Source organism: Trachurus japonicus, chromosome 11, assembly GCF_045865225.1.
Source record: "Trachurus japonicus isolate A0001 chromosome 11, Traja_1.0".
Taxonomy (NCBI): domain Eukaryota; kingdom Metazoa; phylum Chordata; class Actinopteri; order Carangiformes; family Carangidae; genus Trachurus; species Trachurus japonicus.
In genome coordinates, this window is record NC_140917.1 from 15,240,713 (window position 1) to 15,264,832 (window position 24,120).

General features: G+C 43.6%; 1 protein-coding gene across 1 annotated transcript in view; it reads left to right on the forward strand.

Annotated features, from left to right (window-relative positions):
* The first annotated feature begins 1,630 nt into the window (after window positions 1-1,630).
* sdc2 (syndecan 2) overlaps window positions 1,631-24,120 on the forward strand; it is a 40,914-nt gene continuing 18,424 nt past the window's right edge. The window contains exon 1 of the mRNA XM_085791223.1: window positions 1,631-1,727. Within this exon, the coding sequence (XP_085647349.1) occupies window positions 1,668-1,727 (60 nt within the window). The 5' untranslated portion in view covers window positions 1,631-1,667. The remainder of the gene's footprint in view (window positions 1,728-24,120) is intronic.

The following is a 24,120-nucleotide window of genomic DNA, read 5'->3' on the forward strand; positions in this document are numbered from 1 at the left end:
CCTTTTTTCAAAAATCAATTATACAATGAAATTACCTCTTAAAATTCATTGGTTGCACATGTTTGGAGATAATTGTCTTTTCCATAATGGTCTTTGCAGGGGTAACTTAATGGAAATATATATATATTTTTAAAAAGGTTACAGTTGAAAGTAGAGTTTATCATGGTTTTTTTTCAGCTTGTAGCCTTTTGTTTGTGGCCTGTCAACTCTTCTGTGTTGAAATTCATTCAGCGTTTTAAACATTTAATTTCCTTCCTGTAAACTCTGATTTGAAACTTTGTGCAGATTTTTTTTTAAGTTGTCTCTTGAAATGAGGTACACAAAGAATGTGTTATACAGAGAATGAAACTTTATAGGTACAATAAGCTTCTTTTGTGGGACTGCTATCAGGCAACAACACATTTCTGGATTTACAGTGCCAGGACCTAATCCTTTACCAAAGAACACTTTCAACATCTGTAACTGAAATCTACAGGGAGCCTTAAACAGAGAATAAGCACAAAGGGGTATAGGCTTAAATCAGTTTTAATGTATAAACTTACATGCACAAGTTTCTACAACTCTTATAATGAACCATGTTGAACAGTGTAGCCTGCATGTGGGGGAGTTATTAATTTCTACCGGCAGGGAGCGACTTCGACCATAAATGTCTAAACTCCACGGGACCGTGGAGAAGGTCCTATAGCACGGAGCAGACGTGAACTCCTCTCTGCTGTGGGTCTTATGGTGTATTTATTTAATTACATGCTGCAATAAACGACTAATCGTAGCTTATGCGTTCATTACATCACTGCTGCATCACAATAAGACAACACAATACGACTTGATTGTGATATAGAGCGGCGACTGAGTGGAATTGTGGGAATCCTCATTATAGTGCAATTAATGATCGTTATCTCAACGTGGAGATAAATGGTTCAATTAGCTTTGAGGCTTTCACTCACAGTCTGTTATCGACCGCCCCCGGTGGAAAACAATAATCAATAGTAGGCTAATAAGAAATCGCAGCTTGTCGATAAACAGCATAATAGTTTCTATTTTATTCTATAGAATATGTATAATTAATATATTGATATCATTATCCTTGTGTTTTTGGTGACTTTGCACTGAGTTCTCAGTCTGTCTCGCGGTGACTCGCTCGCAAAAAAGAGCGCACGCACGCACTCACCGGAGCGTCAGCCTCGTGCGCGTGCCTCACTTTGTCCTCGTTACTTCAAGTGAGTGAGTGAGAGAGAGAGAGAGAGAGAGAGAGAGAGAGAGAGAGAGAGAGAGAGCGCTTAGGTGTCTCGTGCGGATTTCACTGAGATCAGGCGCGCGGAGGACTTTGCAATTATTAAACCCGTGCTCGTTTGTGTACACAGTTCTGTCAAATTAACGCAGATAAAGACAGAATAAAGAAAGAAAAAGAAGTGCCCGGAGAGAGAGAGAAAGGGAGAGAGAGAAAGAAAGAGAGAGAGAGAGAGAGAGAGAGAGAGAGAGGGGGAGGAATAACCAAAACGCAACACGTATCCGGTGGGATCCCACTCCTGAGAGAGAGAAGCGGCAGGAGTTGGAGCGAGGGGTGAAGGAGAGCGAGAGGGAGACAGAAGAAGACGAAGAAGAAGAAGAGGGGAAAGATTTGACATTTCGCCCCGTAACAACGCGTTTCAATAAATAAAAGAGGAATAATGAGGAACGTTTGGATAATATTGACCCTGGGCCTGACCGTCGTCCTCTCCGGGGAAAGGGTGAGTTTTTGGAAAGCAAACTTAAACAGCTACTGTAGCGGCGGCGGTGGTGGTGGTGGTGGTGGTGCTAGTGGTGGTGGAAGGAGAGGACGGCAACTTGGGTCCACGTATAACCCACTCACTGTTGTATGTGTGTGTGCGTGTGTTTGTGTGAGAGTGTTTGAGAACCCCCCTCGGAGCATTTGCAGATTTTCACATGTGTTTTGTCTCCATTTGTTTTGCGTAAAAGACGCTGCTTTTATCCGATGGTGACAACAACAGTAGTTTGTTTGGACGCCGTGAGTCTTCGGTGCTTGAATCCCATTGAATCTGTTGTGTGTGTGTGTGTGTGTGAGAGCCTTGGTCAGCCTAAACGCTGCCACTTTTGCACGAGAAACTGCTACAGCACATTTCTTTCTGAAGTAGTAATTCAAGACACTGAAATCCACTCAGAGCCTGCAGAGGTCGACGTGCTTCTCCCAAGCCCTGGACCTTCGGTTTTCTGGAGCTCCACTTTAAAGGGACACATAAAGTTGACTCGACATGCATGTTTTTGTTCCTTTATCATCTCTTTGAGAGCGAGACTATGAATTAACAGCAACCAGAGGGAAAGATCACACTGAATAGGACCATTATAGACTGAATAGCATCTGAGAGGAAGGGTATGATGGACACACTAGGGAGGAAAGCTGAATAATGATGATTTGTTATTAAAAAAGATAACATGGGTTCCTGTGACAGCTGTACAGATTGATGTAATATTGAGTAAACATCAATCCAGCTCAGCTACTAGATAAACTCATCTTTGTTTTCTGTGTTGAATGATTGAATGAAATGAATATGGCTCCCCCCGAGGAGTATCCAGGCTTGACCGATAGCAACAGTTCATATTGTACATCAGTGTTGCTGTTGAGGTTCAGTCAGTGTGGTGCCCTCTAACTGAGTATGCGTCACCACCCTTGCAAATTGGCCGGGTTGTTTGGAATGACAGATTTTGGCACTTTCATGTGCAGCCTCTGTCATTATTGTCCCCTCCTGTTGTTTCTCTGTGGGTTGTGACTTGTCGCTTGGCGCAGTGCCTCCTCCTCTGCTAGAGCCGCTTGTCCAATTAGCTGATTCAGACACTGTTGTTTTAATGACTCATTGTTTTGCATGAGGTCACCCCGTGTACATTTCTTTTTTTTTTTTTTTTTTTTAATTTTTTTACTTGTTTTCAACTATGTTTTTTTTAAACCTTCACCCAGGCTGTGTAATGTGTGGACAACACTTGAGCTCTTCAGTGAGCCAACACATGGAGTGGATCCCTTTACTACAGTTATCAGCCTCATAGTGTCTGACACAGTCTCCACAACAGCTAAAAGTTTCCCAAAGGTGCCATCTCTGCATGGCAATATTATATTAGACTGCAGTTCAGTTTACAGAGTGGTGTGTTTATGGTCACTTTTAAGTATGATGTAGTATGGCTTTCAACTTATTTTCACAGAAAGTGGAGATGGTCTTCACAGGGTCATGGGAGGTTTGGCATGCTTGACCCATCATCATGAGTTTTACATGGACAGTCCATAACCACACACACATACACACTCACACTTCAACCTGATCAATATCTTCCTCCCCTTTATCTATGTCCCCTGAAGGCCTCAGTGGAACCTGACACGTGACATTGATTCTCAATATTGGCGCTGGTGCTGACAAGCGGTTGATAACCCGCTCCAGGCACATCTGGCTGTGTTTTAATTACCCCATCACATCACATCACAGGGGTACAGTGTAATACCCAGTGGCTTTGGAAAAAGGTGGAGGAAAAACTAGCTGCTCCATCTGGCTTTGGAAAAAGTTTCATCACCAACCTGCTTGTTGTTTGTACCGTGTTTCGTAGACTGCAAAGCGCCGTGGAGCCATGCTTGCCGCCGTGTTGTTATCTCTCATTAGATGAGGTCAGAGTGCAGTTGAACATTGGAGCTGCTCCGTCCAGCAGCCCACAGACAGACTTTGTAACGTTTTCCACTCGTCCACTTCCAAGAACTTTTTTTTTTTAGTGATGGAGGAAGGAAAGAAGGAATTGGCTCTGGCCGGGGCTAAACTAAGGCTACGCGCGCTCGGCTTGGCCCGCCCCGCCGTGTATTCGGTGCACGCCACTCACCAGATGTTGTGGTCTGTAATTTGTGTCATGTTTTGGTGGGAAGCGTGGGTGTTGTTCACCTCCCTTTACATCTGTGATTTACAGGGGGGTTCTGTGTGCCGTCTAGCACTCTGATGCTGGACTCAAAGGAATCACATCAGAAGGGAGGAGGAGGAGGAGGAGGAGGGCTGGATTCGCTATGAGCTTCTAAGGATGGCTGAGGAAAAACTGAGGAGCATCATGGAAGAAGGAGGGAGAGAGAGAGAGAGAGAGATAGGAGGTCGGAGGAGTCAGAGATTCAAGAATTACATGGACTATCTCTGTCGGAGAAATATTTCACAAATCTGTTTATATTTTTCTCGCAGGCATTTGTCACGGCCCTGACCCCGTATGTGAGGATGATACAGGGTGAAGGCTGTCTCAGTCTTTCCTCGAAAGGGCAAGTGAGGTCAGATGGCTATGATAAACTGCCCTCAAATGGTCGAAAAGCAAAGGCACGCTAAGCCTATATTGTTCCAAAGGTTAAGAGGCCAAAGCGCCAAATGCAAGACGTCAACTTGAAGCCTTTGATGGCTTTTGGAAGGAGGAGAAAAGGTGTAGGCTGTGTATTGTCAGGGATGTTTTTTCTTTTTTAATCTCAGTCCCACAGTGGCGTTCCAGTTTCATTTTCTGGCTTGAATGCAGGTTTTGTATCTTCCGATTTAGTGTTAATGAAATGAACAGCACCGACACGCACGCTGACCTTCGCCTCAACTTAAAACCGTCTTGTGTGTTTTTCTTGACAACTCCACACATGCACACATCTACACACATCATTCACTCCAAGATGCACTGAGAATAAATAACCCACACCGCTAATTCTAGTTGGATAGATTGATATGAAGGTCGTATATATTCTGAACACATGTTATTTTCCACTGCTCTTGGTGTTTTTTTTTTTAATCCTCTTGACACCCTCTTCAAGGCTTCTAAACTGAATGCAACACTTGGCTGGTTTCGCTGCACAGCGCTGAGCTTTCAGAGCCTGAATGAGGTGTGTACGTTGGACATTTTCTCTTATTTCTCCAGTGATGAAAAGCAATATGTTTCATCTCGAAACACTTGATTTGCAATGTACTTCATGATGAATAAGTAAAAACGCCCCGTCTACGGTGAGTGGACAAAACATCTTCCCTCTTTTCTATCATCCTTTATTCAAGAGATGAAATCCACAGGAATAAGGGCAGCAGTGGATAATACAAGAGGATTGAAATGTCCAAATTGTGATTGTGATGAAAGTATAAAAGGGTAACGATGGAGCAGAAAAAATGAAGCTATGTAGTGCCACCACACAGAGGCAGAGACCATATGCTGTGCTGTGGCTGCAGCTTCTGCTGCTGTATATTTAATGATGCTCTTTTATTTTGCATTAACCTAGAATCCCTCAAACTGAGGACACAGGCAGGTCCCCTGCATGCAACCGCTTGTGGTGTGTCTGACTGTCAAAGAGCTGCTGCTTTCTTTCCCCTTATTCATTCATTTCTTTCTTTCTTTCTTTTTTTTTTAACAAATCCGCCTCATACACACACAGAGGAACACTGAGTTTCTTACTCTGCGGAGCCACCTACCTCCATGCTACTGTCCGTCCCTTCAGGGGGCTGCATTCACTCTGTCCCTGTCTGTCTAGCATTATGCAATCGCTAATGGACTCCACAGAAGGCAGGAGGTAGGGGCTGTTGGACCACTGAAAGCATAACAACCCCCCCCCCTCCTCTCTCTCTTTTTCCCCCCCTGAATCCATCTGTGTCCACGCATGAACTCATGTTTTGTTGCCACGCACGCAGGCACACGCATACAAGCAGACAAACACGCAGTCTCATGCTTCCACCGTGTTGATTTGCTGCCCCCCCCCCCCTCTTGCCCCATCTCTCTGCCAGCACGGTCAAGATGCTGCCTGTCATTACCACAGTGGATTAGGCTGAGAACAGCAGCACAATATTTCCTCTCAGGCAACTGGAAGGAATGAAGGGAAGGGATGATTTTTTTTTTTTCATTGCTTTTTTTTTTTCTTTTTTAGGATACACCCCATTTTTTCCCCTTCCCTTAAGTCGCAAGCACTTTTCATTGAATTTGCGAACATCTGCAGGACGTATGTGTGTTTAAAAGAAGCAGCCTTCTTCTCCCCCTTCCTCCTCCTCCTCCTCCTCCTCCTCCTTTCTTTTGTTGACGAGTTAGAAGAGGCTCGTACTTTGGCAGGGACTTGTGCATACTAGTAAAGACTCACAAATAGTCAAACTGTTGACTGTGCATGTGTTGCCTTTTTTTTCTTCTCTTCTACGTTCCTGTGGGTTATGTGTGCATACGAGTTTATAGCCACATGTTTAAAATACACAGTCGTCCCGGCCACCGAAGCATAGGGAAAACACATTAGGGAGATGCGGCTGCAGTGAAACCAGCGCTGGTTTATGTTGGGCGACAGCCACCTTCGCTATAGCAGACTTATCAGAAGCTGTTATCAGTAGACAACAAAACCCGCATGTGCATGTGGCAATCTGGATGAAAATATTTAGACACAGTAGAGCTGGAAGATTACTCTCTTGCTCTTTCTTCCTCTGTTCCCACCCTCTTTCTTCCCGTTTTTCTTCTATTTAATTAGCTTAGCAAATGGAAACTTCCTTGGCAGCGCTGCAATGGAGGGGATTGTGGTTGTGACAAAGAGAAATGGGGAAAACCCTGTGTCAGGACGTCTGTTTTCTTCCTTTCTTTCTCTCGTTCTATTTTCTAACTGCCTGCTGCCTTCCAGTTTGAGACGGTATAGGAAGAAAAAAAAAAGAAGAGGGAGATGAAGGGAAACGAGTGGGGGGAAGAGTGTGAACCCTTCCTCCCTTTTGGTGCTCAAGTTTTCCCAGGGCAGGCCAGGCACGACCGGCCTGGAGCTCTGCTGTGCGAGGTGTGAAAAGTGTCTAACTCGGTGGGGGGTGAAATGACAGAGACAGGCCCGAGTGGTAAACAAGAGGGGCAGTAATGGCGATGGTGTGTGACTGCTGGGCTATGCTCTGCTTTTGCGAGCAGTTGGCGAGAGTTTCAAGAGTCAGCCTATATTATCTTTTCGTTATCTTTTCAATTACACTGAGAGATGCTTTGTACTTTCACATTTTTCTTTCTGTGATTTAAAAAGAAGGAGCAGGTCTTTTGAATTAAGGTCGCGTGCTGTTATCAAACTATTGCCACTTTTTGGCCGTTATCAATCAGTCCTACGGATAGTTTCTCAGATTAGTCTTCAAATAATTGGTTTTTCAGACCAGCTGTCAAAAACAGTGCAATGTATTCAACGTCTTATCTTGAAAGACAAAGAAAAGCAGCAGCAAAAAGTTACATTTGAAAAGCTGGTACCAGGATAATGATTTGGTGATGATCACATTTTCTGCTGTAAAGTGTAAAAGGTGTCTAAACAGTAGAATTTTGTGGTGGAAAGACTGATTATCCTCTGCAGAGAGGTTGTGTTATCTGTAAAGTATCTATACACTTATCTCATTATGTACATGTTGCAACAATAATCCTACTGTGGTGATGCTTTTATCATAAACCCAAAATCTGGGGCAGGGATACAGGGATACAGACACAGAATGAAGATGTCAGTGTGGCCCAGATGAGTCAAGAAACCCACCCCCTCCCTTCCTCCCTCACATATTTAGCAATTAGAGGAATTTTCTAAACATTTTTGTGTTACCTTCTGAAAACCCCCTTTTCACAAGGAGGTCGACCAGTATGCAGATGTGAAATTGACTCTTTCACACGTTAGTCTTTGTTTCATATTCATGCCTCTGTATACCTCTGCCAGTCACTGTGTCTGCCGATGAGGGTAACGCTTTGAGTGACCCTTGAGTGAAAGATCGTGTGAAAATGAATGCAATGATACAAATTGGAGTAATTTGTGTGATGGCAGACGTGTTGCACGTAGTAGTTCAGCTGAGTGTACTGTCGCTAAACCATGTTAATTAGTTCACCTTCTTTTATTATGTGTGTGGTATAATCATTTTTTGGAAACATTGTGTTGCTTTTAGCTGCAGTTTATAGTTTTTAGAAAAGTCAAAGTGCATAAAAATCTGTGACTGAGTTATTGTGAATGTGAAATTCTGATAGCGACTGTGTATTTCCCTTTATAGCTGGATTGAATGTCATTAGCATAGATTGTGGTTGGTTCAGGTTTGGTTGGTTTGCTCGTTAAAGGCTGAAGTGAAATCAAATGCTCCTTCCTTGTGAAAGTATCTTTGTTCCGCTGAATAGACAATGACTTGAGAGACCAAATTTGTTCCTTCTGTGCGCTATCCAAAAAATTGTGGATATTTGAAGCCATGACGTAATTTAGTTTTTTTTTCCCCCTCACTCATCTAACTCCCAAAGATTGCTGTGTGGAAAATGGCAAGGCACATTTAGCACATCTGTGCTCACTCATGTTTACGAGCGCGCTTTATCGTCTCTAAAAGGCGCCAAATTGATATCTGCACTGGCGCTCCTCCAAGCGGAGAAATGTACTTCTGATGTCTGTTGTTTCCATTATTTCCCCCTCATCTTGAGTCAAGACGGCTCCGAATGAGCTAAAGTGTGTAAATCACGCTTTCTGCGCGGGGTGTATCACCAACTGCAAATTACACTCCGCGCAGTCGTTTAATTTCGAGCTGTTTTCATGAGAAAAAACTCAGAGAGATTCCAGAGGGTGTTTGGGAACCGCGGATGAGCAGCAGTGGGAAATTCATTAGTGAACTCCCCCCACATGGCACTAGCACTTTCTCCTCCAAAATGCATACTGGTGTGTAAACTCATCTCATTTTAGTGACTTTAAAAGGCTCCAATTATGTGTTCATGAATATTCATTATTGAGATGCGTGACCCAAAAAAAACAAACAAAAAACAGGCGGTAGATGTGTTTCCTTTCCCGTCTCCATGTGGTGGTCTCAGCCGACTCCTCAGCACTTCCAGCTTTTAATAATTTCCTCATGAGCACATAACCTGTAATTTAATAATAAGCCCGTTTTTTTTCCATGTCTAGAAAAATGTGCATCCGTCTCCAACACTCCTTTTTTTCTTGGCAAAAGCAAACATTCAAGTCCTAGCTCCTTTTTTTCCCTTCATATCCTAGTTTTTAATCCCTGTTTAATTTCAGAGTCAATGTTTCCTGCTGACTTTGCTGAGGTTTGCCTCATTTCCTTATTTTGATTTGGAGGAACCTTCATGTCAAGACCCCAGATCTGCATCCAGATGTTCCTGTGTACTGTTGTGGCAGACGTCCGATGTTTGAGAGTCTGAACTGTGACCGCATCATCAAACCAGTCCAGACAGTGACTCACACTGTAAGACTGAATGAGCTAAACAGGAGTGCAAATACAAAAAAAAAGGAAAAAGAAAATACTTGGGAGTTGAGTTTCATCTGCTACTGAGGATCACACTGAGGGCCCTTGTCACACCAAGCACCAAGGCTGAAACCAATTTATAGAGCTTAATCTGAGAAAACAGGGGCGAGTTTGAGCTGCATTCATCTTTTTTTTTTTCCCCCAAAAAACAATTTGCAGTGGAAAAAGTAGCACCTGTGAATGTGGCTCTTCCTGTGAATGAAACCATAATCTCTATGGCCTCACTGTTGTTTCTACTCCTCTATTCTTTCCTGCCGCCTGCTTTCCCTTGCTCTAAATACTGTGGAGATTTTCAACAAACTTTAAATCACATGCTGTGCAAAACAAATGTTTGGACGGCTGAACTCAACAAGAGTGACATGTTTATCAGCAGCGATTCCTTGTATTTTTGGGTTTATTTTTTTGGGTCATGTGTTTTAACTGGAATCTGACTCTGAATCTGCCATCCTGCTTAGGAAAGATCATATGAACAGCATTTACATACATTTATATGATCATCACATATCATTTACTCAATAGCATCCATCTTACTTACGAGCTAACATTAGCCATGTTTTTAAAGCATAAAATAGCATTAAAGGGCCAAAGTTGACAACTGCACGCGTCCTTATTGGCTGACCAATGCCCCAAAATATGAAGTGTAATATCATGTAAGATAAAGTCAATCAGCAAATCTTCACATTACATGAGCTTAAACCATCAAATGTATTTTTCCTAATCTTAAAGCTCTTTGTCAACATCTTGGCTGCAGCTTGTGGATATCCCATATTATGATATTCTGATGATATCTCAAAATTTCAAATGTTAAATATGACACATACTGTACAATGGATCTTATCAGACCGCACGCCGTCCCTCTGCCGTGGTTGTTAACATGATCAGAGGCACTAATGTGGCGATTCTACCAGGCGAGTTAATCTTTACTAATGCATTCTGTTAACAGCCATCTGTGTTCTCAGCACTGACTGTAAACCCTTTCAGCAGGGCACCACGCAGCATTCAGCACCCCAGCAGTCAGTCCTCCATTACGCCGAGGGATTGGGTTTATTATTCAGCCCCAGAGAGGCTTTAGACCAGAGGAACCGTGTCAGATGGAATCCATTTTGATTTTAAATGCAAATACCGCTGACACGCTCATTGCCGGCGCTCTCCTTTTGGGCGCGACCACACAGCACACTCTCCATGGGTGGAAAATTTCAGGGAGAGATCCCTAAACAAACAGAGGCTGCTAGTCAAAATGTGTCATGTCCGCAGTCAGGGTCACGGTTGACCTTTTGACCCCCTTTACTGGAAATCTATTTTTGCATGGTCGACAGCGCTGAGGGTGGCGGGCTTGACCGTGCCCGGCTTGAAACTGAATACAAACAAATATTCTGCTAGCATGTTGTTACTTAAATGTTGAAAAACTTCAACCAATGCACTTTTTAAGGACAAACTGTGAAACGGCTTTTTACGTTATCCTCGCTGACACGTTGTCTCACTCCTTTTAGTTTTCCCTCTCCCTCCGTCTTACTTATTTCCACCCTTCCTTCCCAAAACTTAAGCCCCTTTGACAGTGACATCAGCCAAGGTCACCGCTTCACTTTTAATCCGTATCGTTTTCATGCTATGGCTAAACCGGTTTTCATGGTGTAATGGAGGCAGGCAGGCAGGCAGGCAAAGCGCAAAGCTTGATTACTTTGATGATGATAATTTGTTTAATCAAGTGATTGGGTGGCTGAGTGGATGGCTGCGTGAGCGCTACCCTGCAGCCTCAGCAGGATATCCTTTCTGTCCGGGCAGCCGGCAGACGCTGCAGCCAACTGGCTTTCTAACGCCGTCTCTCTGCGGGGGTTTTTTTTTTTAGATTCATCACAAAAAAATAAAATAAATAAATGGAGGATATAAAGAGAATGAGGGATCTACAGAAGCTTTAAGCAGCTTTAGGCCGTATAACGTTTTTTTTTTTTTTGTGGCTAACTGAAGTGATTGTCTCCTTTACCAGCAGCGCTCTTCACTTAAGCCTTTAAACAGCATTTTAGCAAAAAAACTGAAGTAATGATTCTTCATTATCGCAGTGTTAGAAATGCACACGCAGCAGCACAGGCAATGCCACATATATTTGCACCATAACACAACTGTCAATGGAAGAATCAGCCAACCCAACTAAAGTGTGGTAGTGCCTAAGGGTGGCTTTAAAGGGAGGGAAACTTTCTTCATTTTTCATGTGTTAATAATCTGATTAATATCAAGGCTTCAACTGATGATTACTTTTATCATTCCTGCAGCTATAAAAAGATGTGACATTTGGCTCTTTTGCTTAGAAAGTGTTTGGGGTTTTCCCAAAACAAGACCTGCCGCTGCCAGTTTCACAAAAACAGTAAGATATGGGACGTTTGTATCATAGTTTCACTCTTAGTTTCAGAATCATCATACACTTTGACCTTACACATCAAAACCCACTTTCACTAGTCATAGAGAGAACCACTCAGCTTGTAAAAGTAGTTTCATTACGTCTGTTTGGCTTTGACATCTGAATATTTAAAGGTCTCACATCCCACAATATGATAGGCCATAATGAATACTTTTATCAAATGACAGGGGATTTTCTTTATATCAATAACCACAGTTACTTTGACTTTGTTCTGCTTCATTTTCGATATTGAGCATCCAGCATTTACAATGTGCAACTACTGACTTGAACACATCCACAGCATATGTTGCAGAGCTGCCTCCACAGTCGCCGCAGCAGCACACACACAGCTCTCTCGGAGAGTTTGAAGACGACTGTTTGCTGTTGTGGCCTCTGCTTTCGTTTAGCGACTCTGTGACCACAGGAGTCTTTATGACAAGTTTTCTTAGACCTGCAGCGCAAATGCTGCTGGAAACATCTGTTGTCTGGTGGGTTTTTGATAGTGTCTCTTTTTTGTGGGAAGTACCGCCACAAACCCCCCCCCCCCCCTCCCTTTTCACAGCGTGTCTCTGTCTGTTTTTACTTGAGAGATCAGTCTCCAAATTTCTTTTGCGTGCAGATACCATCGATTGCAGCTGAGCGTTTCATCTCTTTTTCATTTTCAGAAAAGGTTCCCTGTTCTGTCCAAATGCTGTATCTTAACTTGACTTCAGATTTTTTTTTCCCGTCTCCCATACAACCACTCACGATGTCTCTCTCGAGACCTCAGCATCCTCAGCTCATCAGTAGTAGTGAGTTGGAGAAGTAAGACACCAGAGCACAGGGTGGAGTGTCAGTTATAGCCAGCATCTTGTGTTGTTTCAGGACCTTTCAGGGAAAGCAGGAGTGCAGGATTCAGAAACCAAACATTCTTGCAGAATTACAGCAAGGGGAAAGAATTGAGAAAAGGCCATGTAGTGAGCAAAGGAGCAGAGGTTTGGCACACACATTAAAAGCCATTTTTAGCTGCAGGAGTTTTGTTAGTGATCTCTGTCCTGCAGCCAAAATACAGTGCACAAGAAAAAAACTCCCCCAAAAAACCTCTCCTCTGTGAAAGATTGGGCTGTTGCTAATTGTGTGTTCTCTCAGTTGAAAGTGTGTTTTCTGTCTTGATAAACTGGCACGCTTTCAAAGTCCCGTCTCATTCTTCCACAAAGTCATTAAAGATTGAAAAAGCGGTGGAGCTGTGGCAGAAGTACTGGGCCTATTTTGGTTGCCAGAATTCAATTATTTACATAGGATGGTTCATGAATAAGAATTTCACCTCATCGTCTCCAAATAAAAGCCAGAGGCAACATCGCATTTAAAAAAGAAAGAAAGAAAAAGATGGAGAAACTGTCGCTAAGAAAAGCAACACGAAATGATTAGTTGATGAAGACCTCAAGTAGGAGAGTGTGATCTCTCTTTATTTAAACGGAATATAACAACCAGGCCGACCACATTGAGTCCTTCCTGAACTCCATCATATAACCGACCCGGGAGGATATCGTCCAGAACCATGTGAGTTGTTTACTCATATACCCAGGCTAACTTATGGGCTCTCTGTTGTTTGGGTGATAAGAGAAGAATGTATCTGGCATCAAGCAGCTGCTCTGCATATGGAAAACATTGAAGCATTTTTCTTTTGTTGTGGAGCAGTTTTGTTTTGTGCCGGAACCGAGCGGACGGGGGCTGCGGTGTTTCTGTCAAACATCACTCATGTACACCGAGGAGCGCACAGATGTGCACAACAAGGGCTTCCTCTTTGTGCGATTGGTGTTTGATCCCTCAGGCGGCCCTGTGTGTTTCTCCAAACAGAATCACAGTTGTTGTTTGACAGTGGTGAAATGGCAGGTTTTGTGAACCAAAGGAAGTTTTGCTGAGGTTACTGCTGCATGTAAACACCAATCTTCAACCCGTCAACATCAGTGAATCCCCCCAGACCAATACCTCCTGAACTTTACTCCTCAGAAAAATGCAATGAATTTGCAGCTTATTTCAATCTCAAAGTTGCCAATATTAGAAACAATATTGTGGCTTTGTGTACTGGTGCAACTCACTACTATACTACTCCACAGTGGCATACTGCTATCAGTCTCTCCAATTTTAGTGCTATACAAAGCCATGAACTCCAAAAAGTGGTACAGCAGCTAAGCTCTGCAACTTGTGCTCTTGACGCTATGCTCACCAAGTTATTTAAAGATGTTTTTAACTGTCTGGTAGATGATGTGCTTGAAATTGTTAATACTTCACTGCTAGGCATTTGCAATCAGCGTGATTATTATTTTGATAATTTGGTGATTGCCTACATTTTTTATGGATTAGTTATCCTATTGTTAAGTGTATGGCATGTAAATCCCAATTGTGGAAAAAATGGGCTTCACATTTTGTCTTCAGATTGTGTATTGATCTGATCTAAAGTCCAAACCAAAGCTGTATTCAATTCACAATATTGAAGAAAAGCTGAAACCAGCGAATGTTTGGCGCTTTTTGACTGAAATGAAATGATCAAAGTTATTCCTAATGCTTTTCTCTGTTTGGTAGATCAACTTTCAGTTTAATCAATCAGATAGCCATTCCAGCGCGGTGCCCTGTTTCTACCGAGCGACTCACACTCCCATTGACACCGTTAACTGAACAGACCTTGAGCTGCAGCGAGTGTGCCGATGTTTGCACGCCAAGTTCGATTTAGTTTGGGCTGCACTGCTGAGATTTGCTCTCAAGCTGCAGCGGGCTAATCTTCAGCATGTGCTCACTTAACCTCAGGTGACTTCCTAACACTGTTAATCCACACAGGTAACAGTGTGACAGTGGAACCGTGGCCTAGTGGCTTCCTGCAGGAGCTTCAGAATTTATGAATACCTCTTAGTCTGACAGAGATGATACTGTGTTCAAACCTGGTTTCACAGGGTTCAGCAGGTTTATGGGTCCACATTAACAGAGCAATAATCAACCTCAGAGCTCTATGTTGGTGGGCTTTACAGTACATGAAACATCCTGCGGGAATTAAACCTGCACCTCAGTAATAATGCCAAAAAAACACTCAACTGTACGTTGAAAGGACTTCCATGCAGCATCAGATATTTCAGTTCAAAGTTTTTTTTTTTTAGTAGCTATCGATGCAGACTGGAGATTAAAAAACCTGTGTGGTTGTGGACCCTACACTGAGTCTGGCACACAGCTCAGCTCATGCGCCCATAATTAGACAGTGCCATTAATGTGCAATTACATGAGTCATGCTAAGCCCACGTTAGATCCAGTGACTGTCACTGACAATGCAGGAGCCCATTGAGAGCTCACTTTTATTCATTTATTTATTTTTTGTGGTTTCACTCTCCTCTCCTCTCCTCTCCTCTCCTCTCCTCTCCTCTCCTCTCCTCTCCTCTCCTCTTCCTCTCCTCTCCTCTCCTCTCCTCCCCTCCCCTTCCCTCCTGTTATGCTTGCAGCAGTCATTCCTCTTGCTAACATTAGCTCTTAATAGACTTGTTTCCATAATTTTTTAATGTAAGTGAATGAACATATGGGCACCTGAAAGTAATTGCGGGTCCTGAAATAAGAAAATTATACCTCCGGGTTCGAGGTCTGTGTGGGTGTTAGGGGGATTATCACGGACATACAAAGTGAGTCTGGGCTGTAACATTATTTAGCACTTCTAGCATTTGGCAAGACATTACACCACTGTTAGATTCACAGCGTCACCTCACAGGTGGATTCAAAGCCTGTTTTTTAACACCCAGGGCGCTTCAGACGAAGAATAACTGCAGATAAAAGTTCACTTGTGAAATGAACTAAGATGAGCTGAGCTCTTGACTTTTAATAAACACACTTTGCAGTTTTTAAAATATTATAATTGTCAGTGGTTGGTATCAGATTTTGCCTTTGGTTTGAATAAAGGAGGATTACAGTGTCTTTGGACAGACTTTTTTTTCTCCTAAGGCTTAACACAGTGGAGACCTGCGCATCTACATCTGCAGCAGTCATCTATCCAACATTATCATGCAACATGGTGGCCCAGACTGGATTAGAGCCAGAGGATGAAATCCTCTTCAAACACAACAATGCACCGATGGCAAGGGCTCTCGCTCACTGGATCATTAAAGCAATAACACACACTGTTTTGACTGAACGGATCCACGACCTAATGTATTTTCAAGTTGTAGAAAATACGTGTTATTTTCTGGGAAACAGGAAAGCAGCCATTCCGTCTAATTTAAAGTTTTCAGACTGCGTTTGTGCGATTGTAAATCCTGGAAACTGTTTAAGATTATCTGTGATGTCTTCATGCAACTCTAATTTGAACAGTATGTGCTCAACCCAGACTCTTTGGCTATAGCTGACTATTAATAAAAAACCCAGTGCTATGCCGTATACCGTAGGTGACGGCGCATCGGATTTGTGCCGAAGGCTGCCAGCTCTCATGCACTTAACGTCAGTGTCAGCCAAACCCACACTGTTACCTGCTGTGTCTCAGACTCCGCTGGAAAGTGTACACCTGAGTTATATTATGTTGTGGACGGGGGCTGAGGCGTGCATTGTTCTCATCTGACAGGCAGCGAGCTGTCAGGAGTCTGCAGCTCAGTGACTGAGGCTGAGAGCGGACAGACGAAGGAGGAAACCAGTGACAAAGAAACAGCTTGTTAAAACATTAGACAAATTGATGCTGTTGAATTTTTTTTTTTTTAAATGACAGCCAAACTTTTTTTGTCAACATACTGTAGTATCACTAATGTGTCTCACTGAAGAGATGGCATAGTTTGCAACTTTTAATTATACAACCACCACAATGGCCTGACACAACTGTTCATTTTCTCGATTCATTTTAATATGTTTCATCCTATTTAATTGATATCTTTAACTGTTGGATGAATTATGAGCATGTTGCATTGTCTTTGAAGAGACACATTGAAGTTTTTTAAATAAGATGTTGCTGTGTCACACATTTTCTTAATTAACCCCTGTCCCTGCAGTGCAGTGAGATTTGAACACATCTCAGGTTTTTCTTTTTTTATTTCCTCAGATTTGTCTGACAGGTGGACCGATAGGCCTGACGCCTCAGTGAGTGTCACGCCAGCAACAAAAACACACACTCGCACACTCACGCGTATGGCAGTACACATACAAACACGCTCACCGCTGGTCAGGATTACCCTGGATAATGGGATCAGAGATCACCACCTGCCGTTCCTCTCATCCCTCCTTTGCCTCTTTATTCCTCCTGTTTATCCACTCCTTAAATCATTACTGTCCCCTTTCTCTTCCACGTCCCGTCTCTCTTTCTCTCTTTAGCTCTCTCTGACAACTGAAACGTGTGCGACTTCCTTCATTAACCTCTCTCGCAACCTTTGCATCGTTTCTGTCTCTGCATAGCTAACACATTGTCCCAGCTGGAAGTTGTGGCACAATTTCTCCTTGACCTTTTTAACCATCCCGTGGATCTTATTTATTTTTCAGCAATCCCCCCCTCTCCTTAGTCTTTTCCTCCCTTCCTGCACCCATGCCTTTCTCCTCCATCGCTCCCATCATCCCATTACGGGTTCCTCCCCTCGCACTGTCGGCCTGTGGCCCTGCCGACTCCCTTGAGTCCAAATCCTCTTAAGGAAAAGGCTTGGATGGGAATTCAATCGCTGCACCACAAGGATTGAACCAGATCAGCCAACAAAGCGGCAAAATCGTTCTCCCCTCCCCTCCTTCCTCCTCGCATGCCTCTGCCCCATCTGCCCCTCTCTCTCTCTTTCTCTCTTTCCCCCCCTCCGGCTTTCATCTCAGGTGATAAAGGCAGAGCTGGCAGCGGTGAGAGATTGGTGTCCTGGATGGAGGAATGTGGCACATCATCATTTTTTTCCCTCTGCACACTGATAAGTCCATAAATGCCCATATGTATTAACAGGGATGGAAATTTGGTGCATTTGGTTGGCTTTTTTTTTTTTCAATGTGGACTTCCTACTTTTCTAGCCACATATTTGTATTGCACCTTCTTACTCATGTCATCTTGCAACTAACTGCAACATCTTGGTTAAATATAATCAGAGCAAAATAGAACTCCCAAACTGTGTCCCACATCCTCCTCCACCCTTTCCCCTCCCATCCACTGTTTTCTATTTTATGTGGTGAGGAAGACGGGGGGCAAACTTTGACCCCCAGAGTTCTTGAGAGAGCTTTCATGTTGCGGTGTTAATGACCTGGCAATGAAGGGTCCATAGTTTTTTTTGGCGACAGATTGGCTACACTGAGACATAGAGATATTAAATAGGGTGGAAAAAACTGGACTCTGTTAGAGTTGGAACTGGTTATCCATCTGTATCCAAACACATTCACACACACTTTGCTAGTGTGCGTACATACAATATGTGAGCACAAAAAAACCCCTAAAAAAGTAAAGATGCAATCATGCACACCTTTTTTTTTTTAAAACACTAGTGAACCACACAAGCTTTTAAAAGGCAGAGTTGATGAAAACCATACCCGTTCATTGACAAAGTGACAGAGAAAACCAGACTGCCTGAGGTGTGTGAGACGTGTTTTGTGACATGCAGCACTATAGAGGACTGTGGAGTTGGCAGCAGCCACTAACAGCAATCAATGAATTCAAAAGAAATAGTAAGATATCTAACCCAGCTCTGTGCATATTCAGCCTCCTGAAAAGTGACTGACTAACTAACCCGTCTTTTTTTTTTTTTTTTAATTCATGCTCTCATTTGGCAGCTGGAAGCAGATTGACCGTGCACCTTGATTGTTATAAGACAAGTTGATAAGCTTAGCTCCAAGTCGGGAGCACATGATCAGTGATTAATGACATTGACCCCCTTCTTTGAGCCAGAAACTATGTGCATTCCATTGTTTCCGAGATTAAAGGTACATAGTTTAAAACACTTAGCAGCTCCCCCTTTATGTTTGACATTAAGTGTACGCCAGAAGTATAACAGCTAATAGGAGGCTGAGGGCAGAATGCCATTAGTGCCACAGTGTGTGTGTGTGTGTGTGTGTTGCCAGATTGAACTCTAGAGCACCAAGACATTCGGTGTGTGTGTTGTTTTCAGCATGACATTTTCATGAACAGCATTTGGTAAAACTCAAACAACTGTTCAGCTCAAGAACAAAGAGTACGAGTACAAAGCATGCAAAGGCATCATGAAGCAAATGCATGCACATACACAAAGACTAATTATAGTGATAGGGTTCAAACAAAACACATTCCATTGTGTGTGTGTGCTTTTGTTGACAAAGAGCAGGCAGTCAGTGGTGCAGATCACAGGCTTCTGACTGACCCCATGAGCTGCTCAGGTGATTATGATACTTGTTTACTGCATTTGTGTGTGTCATGTGGTCATGTGTAGTATAGACATAGTTACACACACTCACACACCTACATATATTTGCATGTACACACAAATATTCATTTCAGTTGACTCGTCCAGCAGCACCTGTGTTAGTGCAGGAATGGTTGATATTGTTGGCCTGCCGCGGATTCAAAGGCTGCATTCATCGCTTTCCAGAGCACTGACTGACACACTGACGACCCGATGGTGTGTGTGTGTGTGTGTGTAAAGTAGAATGAGAGAAGGCAATGCGTGTGCATACTGTATGAGCACAGGTCATTGCACAGGCCAAAGCAAGACAGTTTATAGCGTGTGTGTGTGTGTTCATGAACATGTGGCAGCTCACGTGTTAATGTGTACATACATGTCTGAGTGTGTGTGTGTGTGTGTGTTTTTGTAGGCACTGACTGTGTGTATCTTTGCCTGTGGCACAGGTGTGTGTGTATGCACAGCAGAGGTTTATATAACCAACATGGTGATTGATCTCAGCTGGGAGCCCCGTGAAGCTTTTGAAGTCTTTTACCGCTGTTGAATAATGGTGGGCTATATTTACTTAGGAATATGTTTTCTAATGCAAATAAAGTACAACTCAACTCATCTGTCTATCCACACGCTGCCCTGGTTTATATAAAAAGGTTAAAAAAGCACGGACTTGAGACATCGCACACGTACAACCAGCCGGATTTTTCACACTCCCGCAGTCGTAGTTTGTGCTTCCAGCTCAGAATAATAATAATTAAAAAAAAACAAGTGGTGGGATGTCAGAGTCAAGAATGAGTGTGTACCAGCAAAGCGTCACTGGTTGGGGGTCAGAGGACAGGAGCGTCTGGCTTCTATAATTGGAGCAGGAGACGCAGCGACTGAAGAACTCTATTTATTTACATGCATTTCAGTGGCCGCTTTTCAATTTTAGAAAGAAAAAAAAGTGTATAAATATAGCTCCAGCCTAATATGACACTGCTGTTTGTTCAAAGTGCTTATTCAGTTCACAAAGATATAAACCAGGGAGAAGCAGCAAATCCCCGTGTTTGAAAAGATGCAGCACATGTTTTTTTCTGAAACGATCAGTGATTATTGGTGATGAAGCAAATCTGGGATGACTCACTATCCCAACAGTAAATACAGTGTACCATGGGCTTAATGTTAAGCTCCCACAAATAATTGTAGAAACATTTTCCATCCGCCCGCCCCCCTGTCCTCTTAGCAGACTGCATCCAAGGACATGAGATAAAGAGAGACCTGTTTTCTCTCCTGCTCTCCCTTACAGATGGTCTTGGCACCCTCTCTAAGTATTACTCCTTCCCAAGATTTTAAACCAGGAGAGTCTCTCCATCTGTCCGTCTGCTGACAGCAGCTGAGCACAGCACAGCACAGCACAGCTCCAGTTCTGGGCCACATGCTACTCAACTTAACCCTGTAGGCCTCGCAGAGAGCCTGTTGGCGCAGCAGCAGCAGATAAGAGCCACACATACAGATACAGTGCATTTAAATAGGAGGCGGATGCATATGCATGCATTCCTGCCCACTGAGCTGAGTATTACATAGCAGCCATGACAGATGAGAATTCTTGTACAGGCATTGATGGGGGATGTTATACAGGCTCTGTATTCTCCTCTATTCTATTATACACCACAGCTCCTGGGAGAATACCTGCTAAGTTAGCAGCACAACTATTAATTTCCTGCTCGTACATAGACAAAAGGCTGGGGGCTCATATAGTGTGCACCTGTGGGCTAAAAGTAAAAGCTCAGTAAGTTTTAATATGATGCAGGTGAGGGGCTGAAAATCTGCTGCTTTCAGGGCCAAAGGGAAACGAGACGGCTGCAGCCGCAGAGGGCCGGACGCCTGATTAGTTTTGTTTTATTTTAAGGCTGAGTGAATGGACGAGGGGGTCACTGAGACCTTTTAGAGAGAAAAAAAGCCTTTGTCCACGATGCTAATGTTCTGCGCAGGTTGAGTGGACACCGCAGAGTTACTCATATCCAGCCACGTTCAGTCCAGCTAAAGGTTGCCAAGCAGAGCCAGAGGTGGTATATTATTATTAATTAAAGCAGGAAACTGATGACGTCCATGAAAGTTCAGTGTGTTTGTGTGTTTGTGTCGGTGTCAGCTGTAAACTTTTACCGGGGGCTTTCAGACATCCTCTGTTGTTGGCTTGCTTTTCATCACTGTCTGTGAGCTGCTTTTGAAGAAGGACGGTTACACAAACAGACAACACATTCACTGTGGGCTGTGAAAGTCCTTGGAAATTTGAGTGGATGGCCAAAAAGTTTTTTTTAATTAAGAGCATAGTAAATGTTAAAGCTTAAAGAGTTCAAATTATCAGTATGTTGGCTGAAATAAAAAACTAGAAAAATAATCAGTAACCTCGTGTTAAATTGAGCTTTGGGTATTTTTGACTGTTAATTAAAAGAATGAATCAAAAGCATGTTCAGCAGATTAATGGATCATTAAAAACCCTGAAGTGAGTATCGCTTAGTTTCGAACCTTTGAAACGATTAGTTTGGACAAAATCTGCAATTTGGAGACCGGGTTATCTGGGACTTTTTGGGACATTTTATTGATGTCCTGTTGTCATCAATGTCAAATCTTACATGAAAAATACTAACTTTGAGTTGTTCTTTTTTACTTAACCAATTAAAATCCTCAAAATCAATTTTATAACAAGTCTTGGTAGAAACACTACCTTGGTTTAGAGGAATAAAAACCTCATTTAATTCTGTGTGTAACCCAGACAGATGGTTTAAATGTAAGGAGAAGAAGAAGAAGAAGAGCTGGAACTTGAGGTGGTATCACTCAACATTCAGCCGGTGAGCGGTCTTCTTCACCTCCAGTAGAGGGTTGAACTGTTTGTAAAACGTCTATCCCTCTCTATCAGCTCTGGTTAAACAAGCTCCATACAGCTGCTCACATTTGTGTGTGTACACGGCTCGACTCCATTTTGAGTCCCTGCGAGCGGTTTGAACCTCTGATATTGTGGCATGTGGCATGATACGGGGCTGCGCTATCACTCCCAGCTAAATGGAGAAACTCCAGATTGTTCCCATGCTGCGCCTTAGTGCTTTCGGGTTACTGGAGTCTTTGAGATACAGAATATGAAACCTGTTTTATATAAGACACTTAAATCTTTTTTCTCTCTCTCTCTCTCTCTTACTGTGTTTGCTCTTCTCTACACAGCTCGAGCTTTTTCTGTTAAGCTTCATATTTCTCTCCTGTCTGGAGGGAAGAAAGCTGCTGTGCTGCAGCAAATCTTTACTGTTCCCCCCCTTCTCCTCCTCCTCTTCCCCCCTCCTCAGCATCATAGATGACTGCAAGGTGAAGCCTATTTCCCAGTGTCTAGAGTTTCACAGCTGACAAAGAATCTAGGCTTTCACGTGCATATCAGAAGCCCGTGGATCGGCAAAAGTTGGGGAAGGGGGGGTGATTAGAGGAGAGAGGCGAGGAGGAGGGCGTGATCCGGCACTGAGCAGCAGCAGCAGCGGCGGCAGCGCTCGCCAGGCCTGGGAATCTGCAGTGCTCCTTCTTGTGCAGGAGGCAGAAAGAAAGCCAGTTACGGTCCATGAGGCTGGATACCACAGCACTGAGGTATTCTCTAAATAGGGCCATGTTGAAGCCTCATGAGTTCCACATTGTTCCCCCCTCGTCTTTATGAGCTCTGGCAGCAACTGAGGGAGAAATTTCACAGTGAGAAGGTTTACATTAAGTTTACATTAAATCCGATCGGGGGCCTCCGAAGAGCCACTTGACAGAATGAGACGACCTTTAATTACAGTGGTGAAATATTTAGTGGTCTGAGAAGAAGTAAATTGGCTGTAACGCGTTGCGGCATGTGAGAAAAATCCATATTCATATACGGTGAAACAGACGCACTTTAATATAAAGCTGCAGCGAGATACGAACGATGCACTCGTTGCTGGAGTCGCCTCTTCCCTCTGTTACCATCACTACCGGACAGGTGGGGGTGACGGCGAGGCAGACGCCATTTCTTTCTTTTTTTCCTCTGTTGCCGGTTGCGTTGGGGTGGTCTGTCAGCGTGTGTCTGTTTTTCTTGGAAGCCATGAAATTGACTTTCTTCCTGTTGGGAAGCAATACTGCGAGGGAGGAAATCATAGCCACTCAATGTTGTGTCTCACTGGTCTGTGGGAAGGGAAAATAGAGGATCATGTGGGGCCGGTTCAAAAGCAGCAGGTTATGGTAGGCAAGGTTACAATTCCACCCACGTTTGCCGTTTGCATGGTATGAGTTAGACCAATATACACAACTGGAGATGAGGCCTTCAGTGTTTTTTTGTTCGTGTTTGTTAGCTTGGGAGTAACAATTAAATCCCCAGTCCAACTTTGAGATGCCAGAAAAGCGTTTCGCCTCACATATGGATTCAGTTTGAGATGTCAGAGTGGACTTTTTGTTTTTGGAAAGACGGAAAAACAAAACCACCGCCATGTTAGCGAGGCTTTTGCATGGATTATTATTGGAACTGGATACTGGACTTTTTTAGAGATGGCGGCCACTCACTTGGATGAAAATTGCTCTCCCAGCGAGTTCGCCAAAAAAAGTTTTCTAGCCTTCCCCTGGTTGCTGTCCACGCTGTGCGGGCCCCTCTGCACGTGCACATTAGCGCTCTGCCCACTGGCGCCGCCTGCACGTTCCTTGCTCAGGCCACAGACTTAACACTGGGATGATATCAGGAAAGTATGCCACTTTTAACTGTGCTGACACTGGGACAAATTGGCAGTGGAGCTGAGTGGTGGTACCGCATCCAGCTGTTGTAATACATCATGAGTGCTCTCAGTGATCATGCTGACATAATGATGTGTAGAGTCCAGTAGAGGAGACATCTCCTTGGAAAACCACAAATGCAAACCGAGATCGCCCAAGTCATTAGGACCCATCCTTTCATCTGTCATCTTAATATTAATAATATTTCATAGGGATCCATCCAAAGTTGTTGACTCGGCTACCGGCTGTGTCATCGTCACAACCACACCACAAGCCATGATGTGAATGGTTCATCATGTCCACAATCTACCCCGTCCTCCAAACGGCCACCGGTTTCACTCCTGTGCTGCTGCTGCTGCTGCTGCTGCTGCTGCTGCTGCTGCTGCTGCTGCTGCTGCTGCTGCTGCTGCTGCTGCTGCCTCTGTGGGCTGAAAATGTTCTGGCTGTGCAGTGAAGAGGC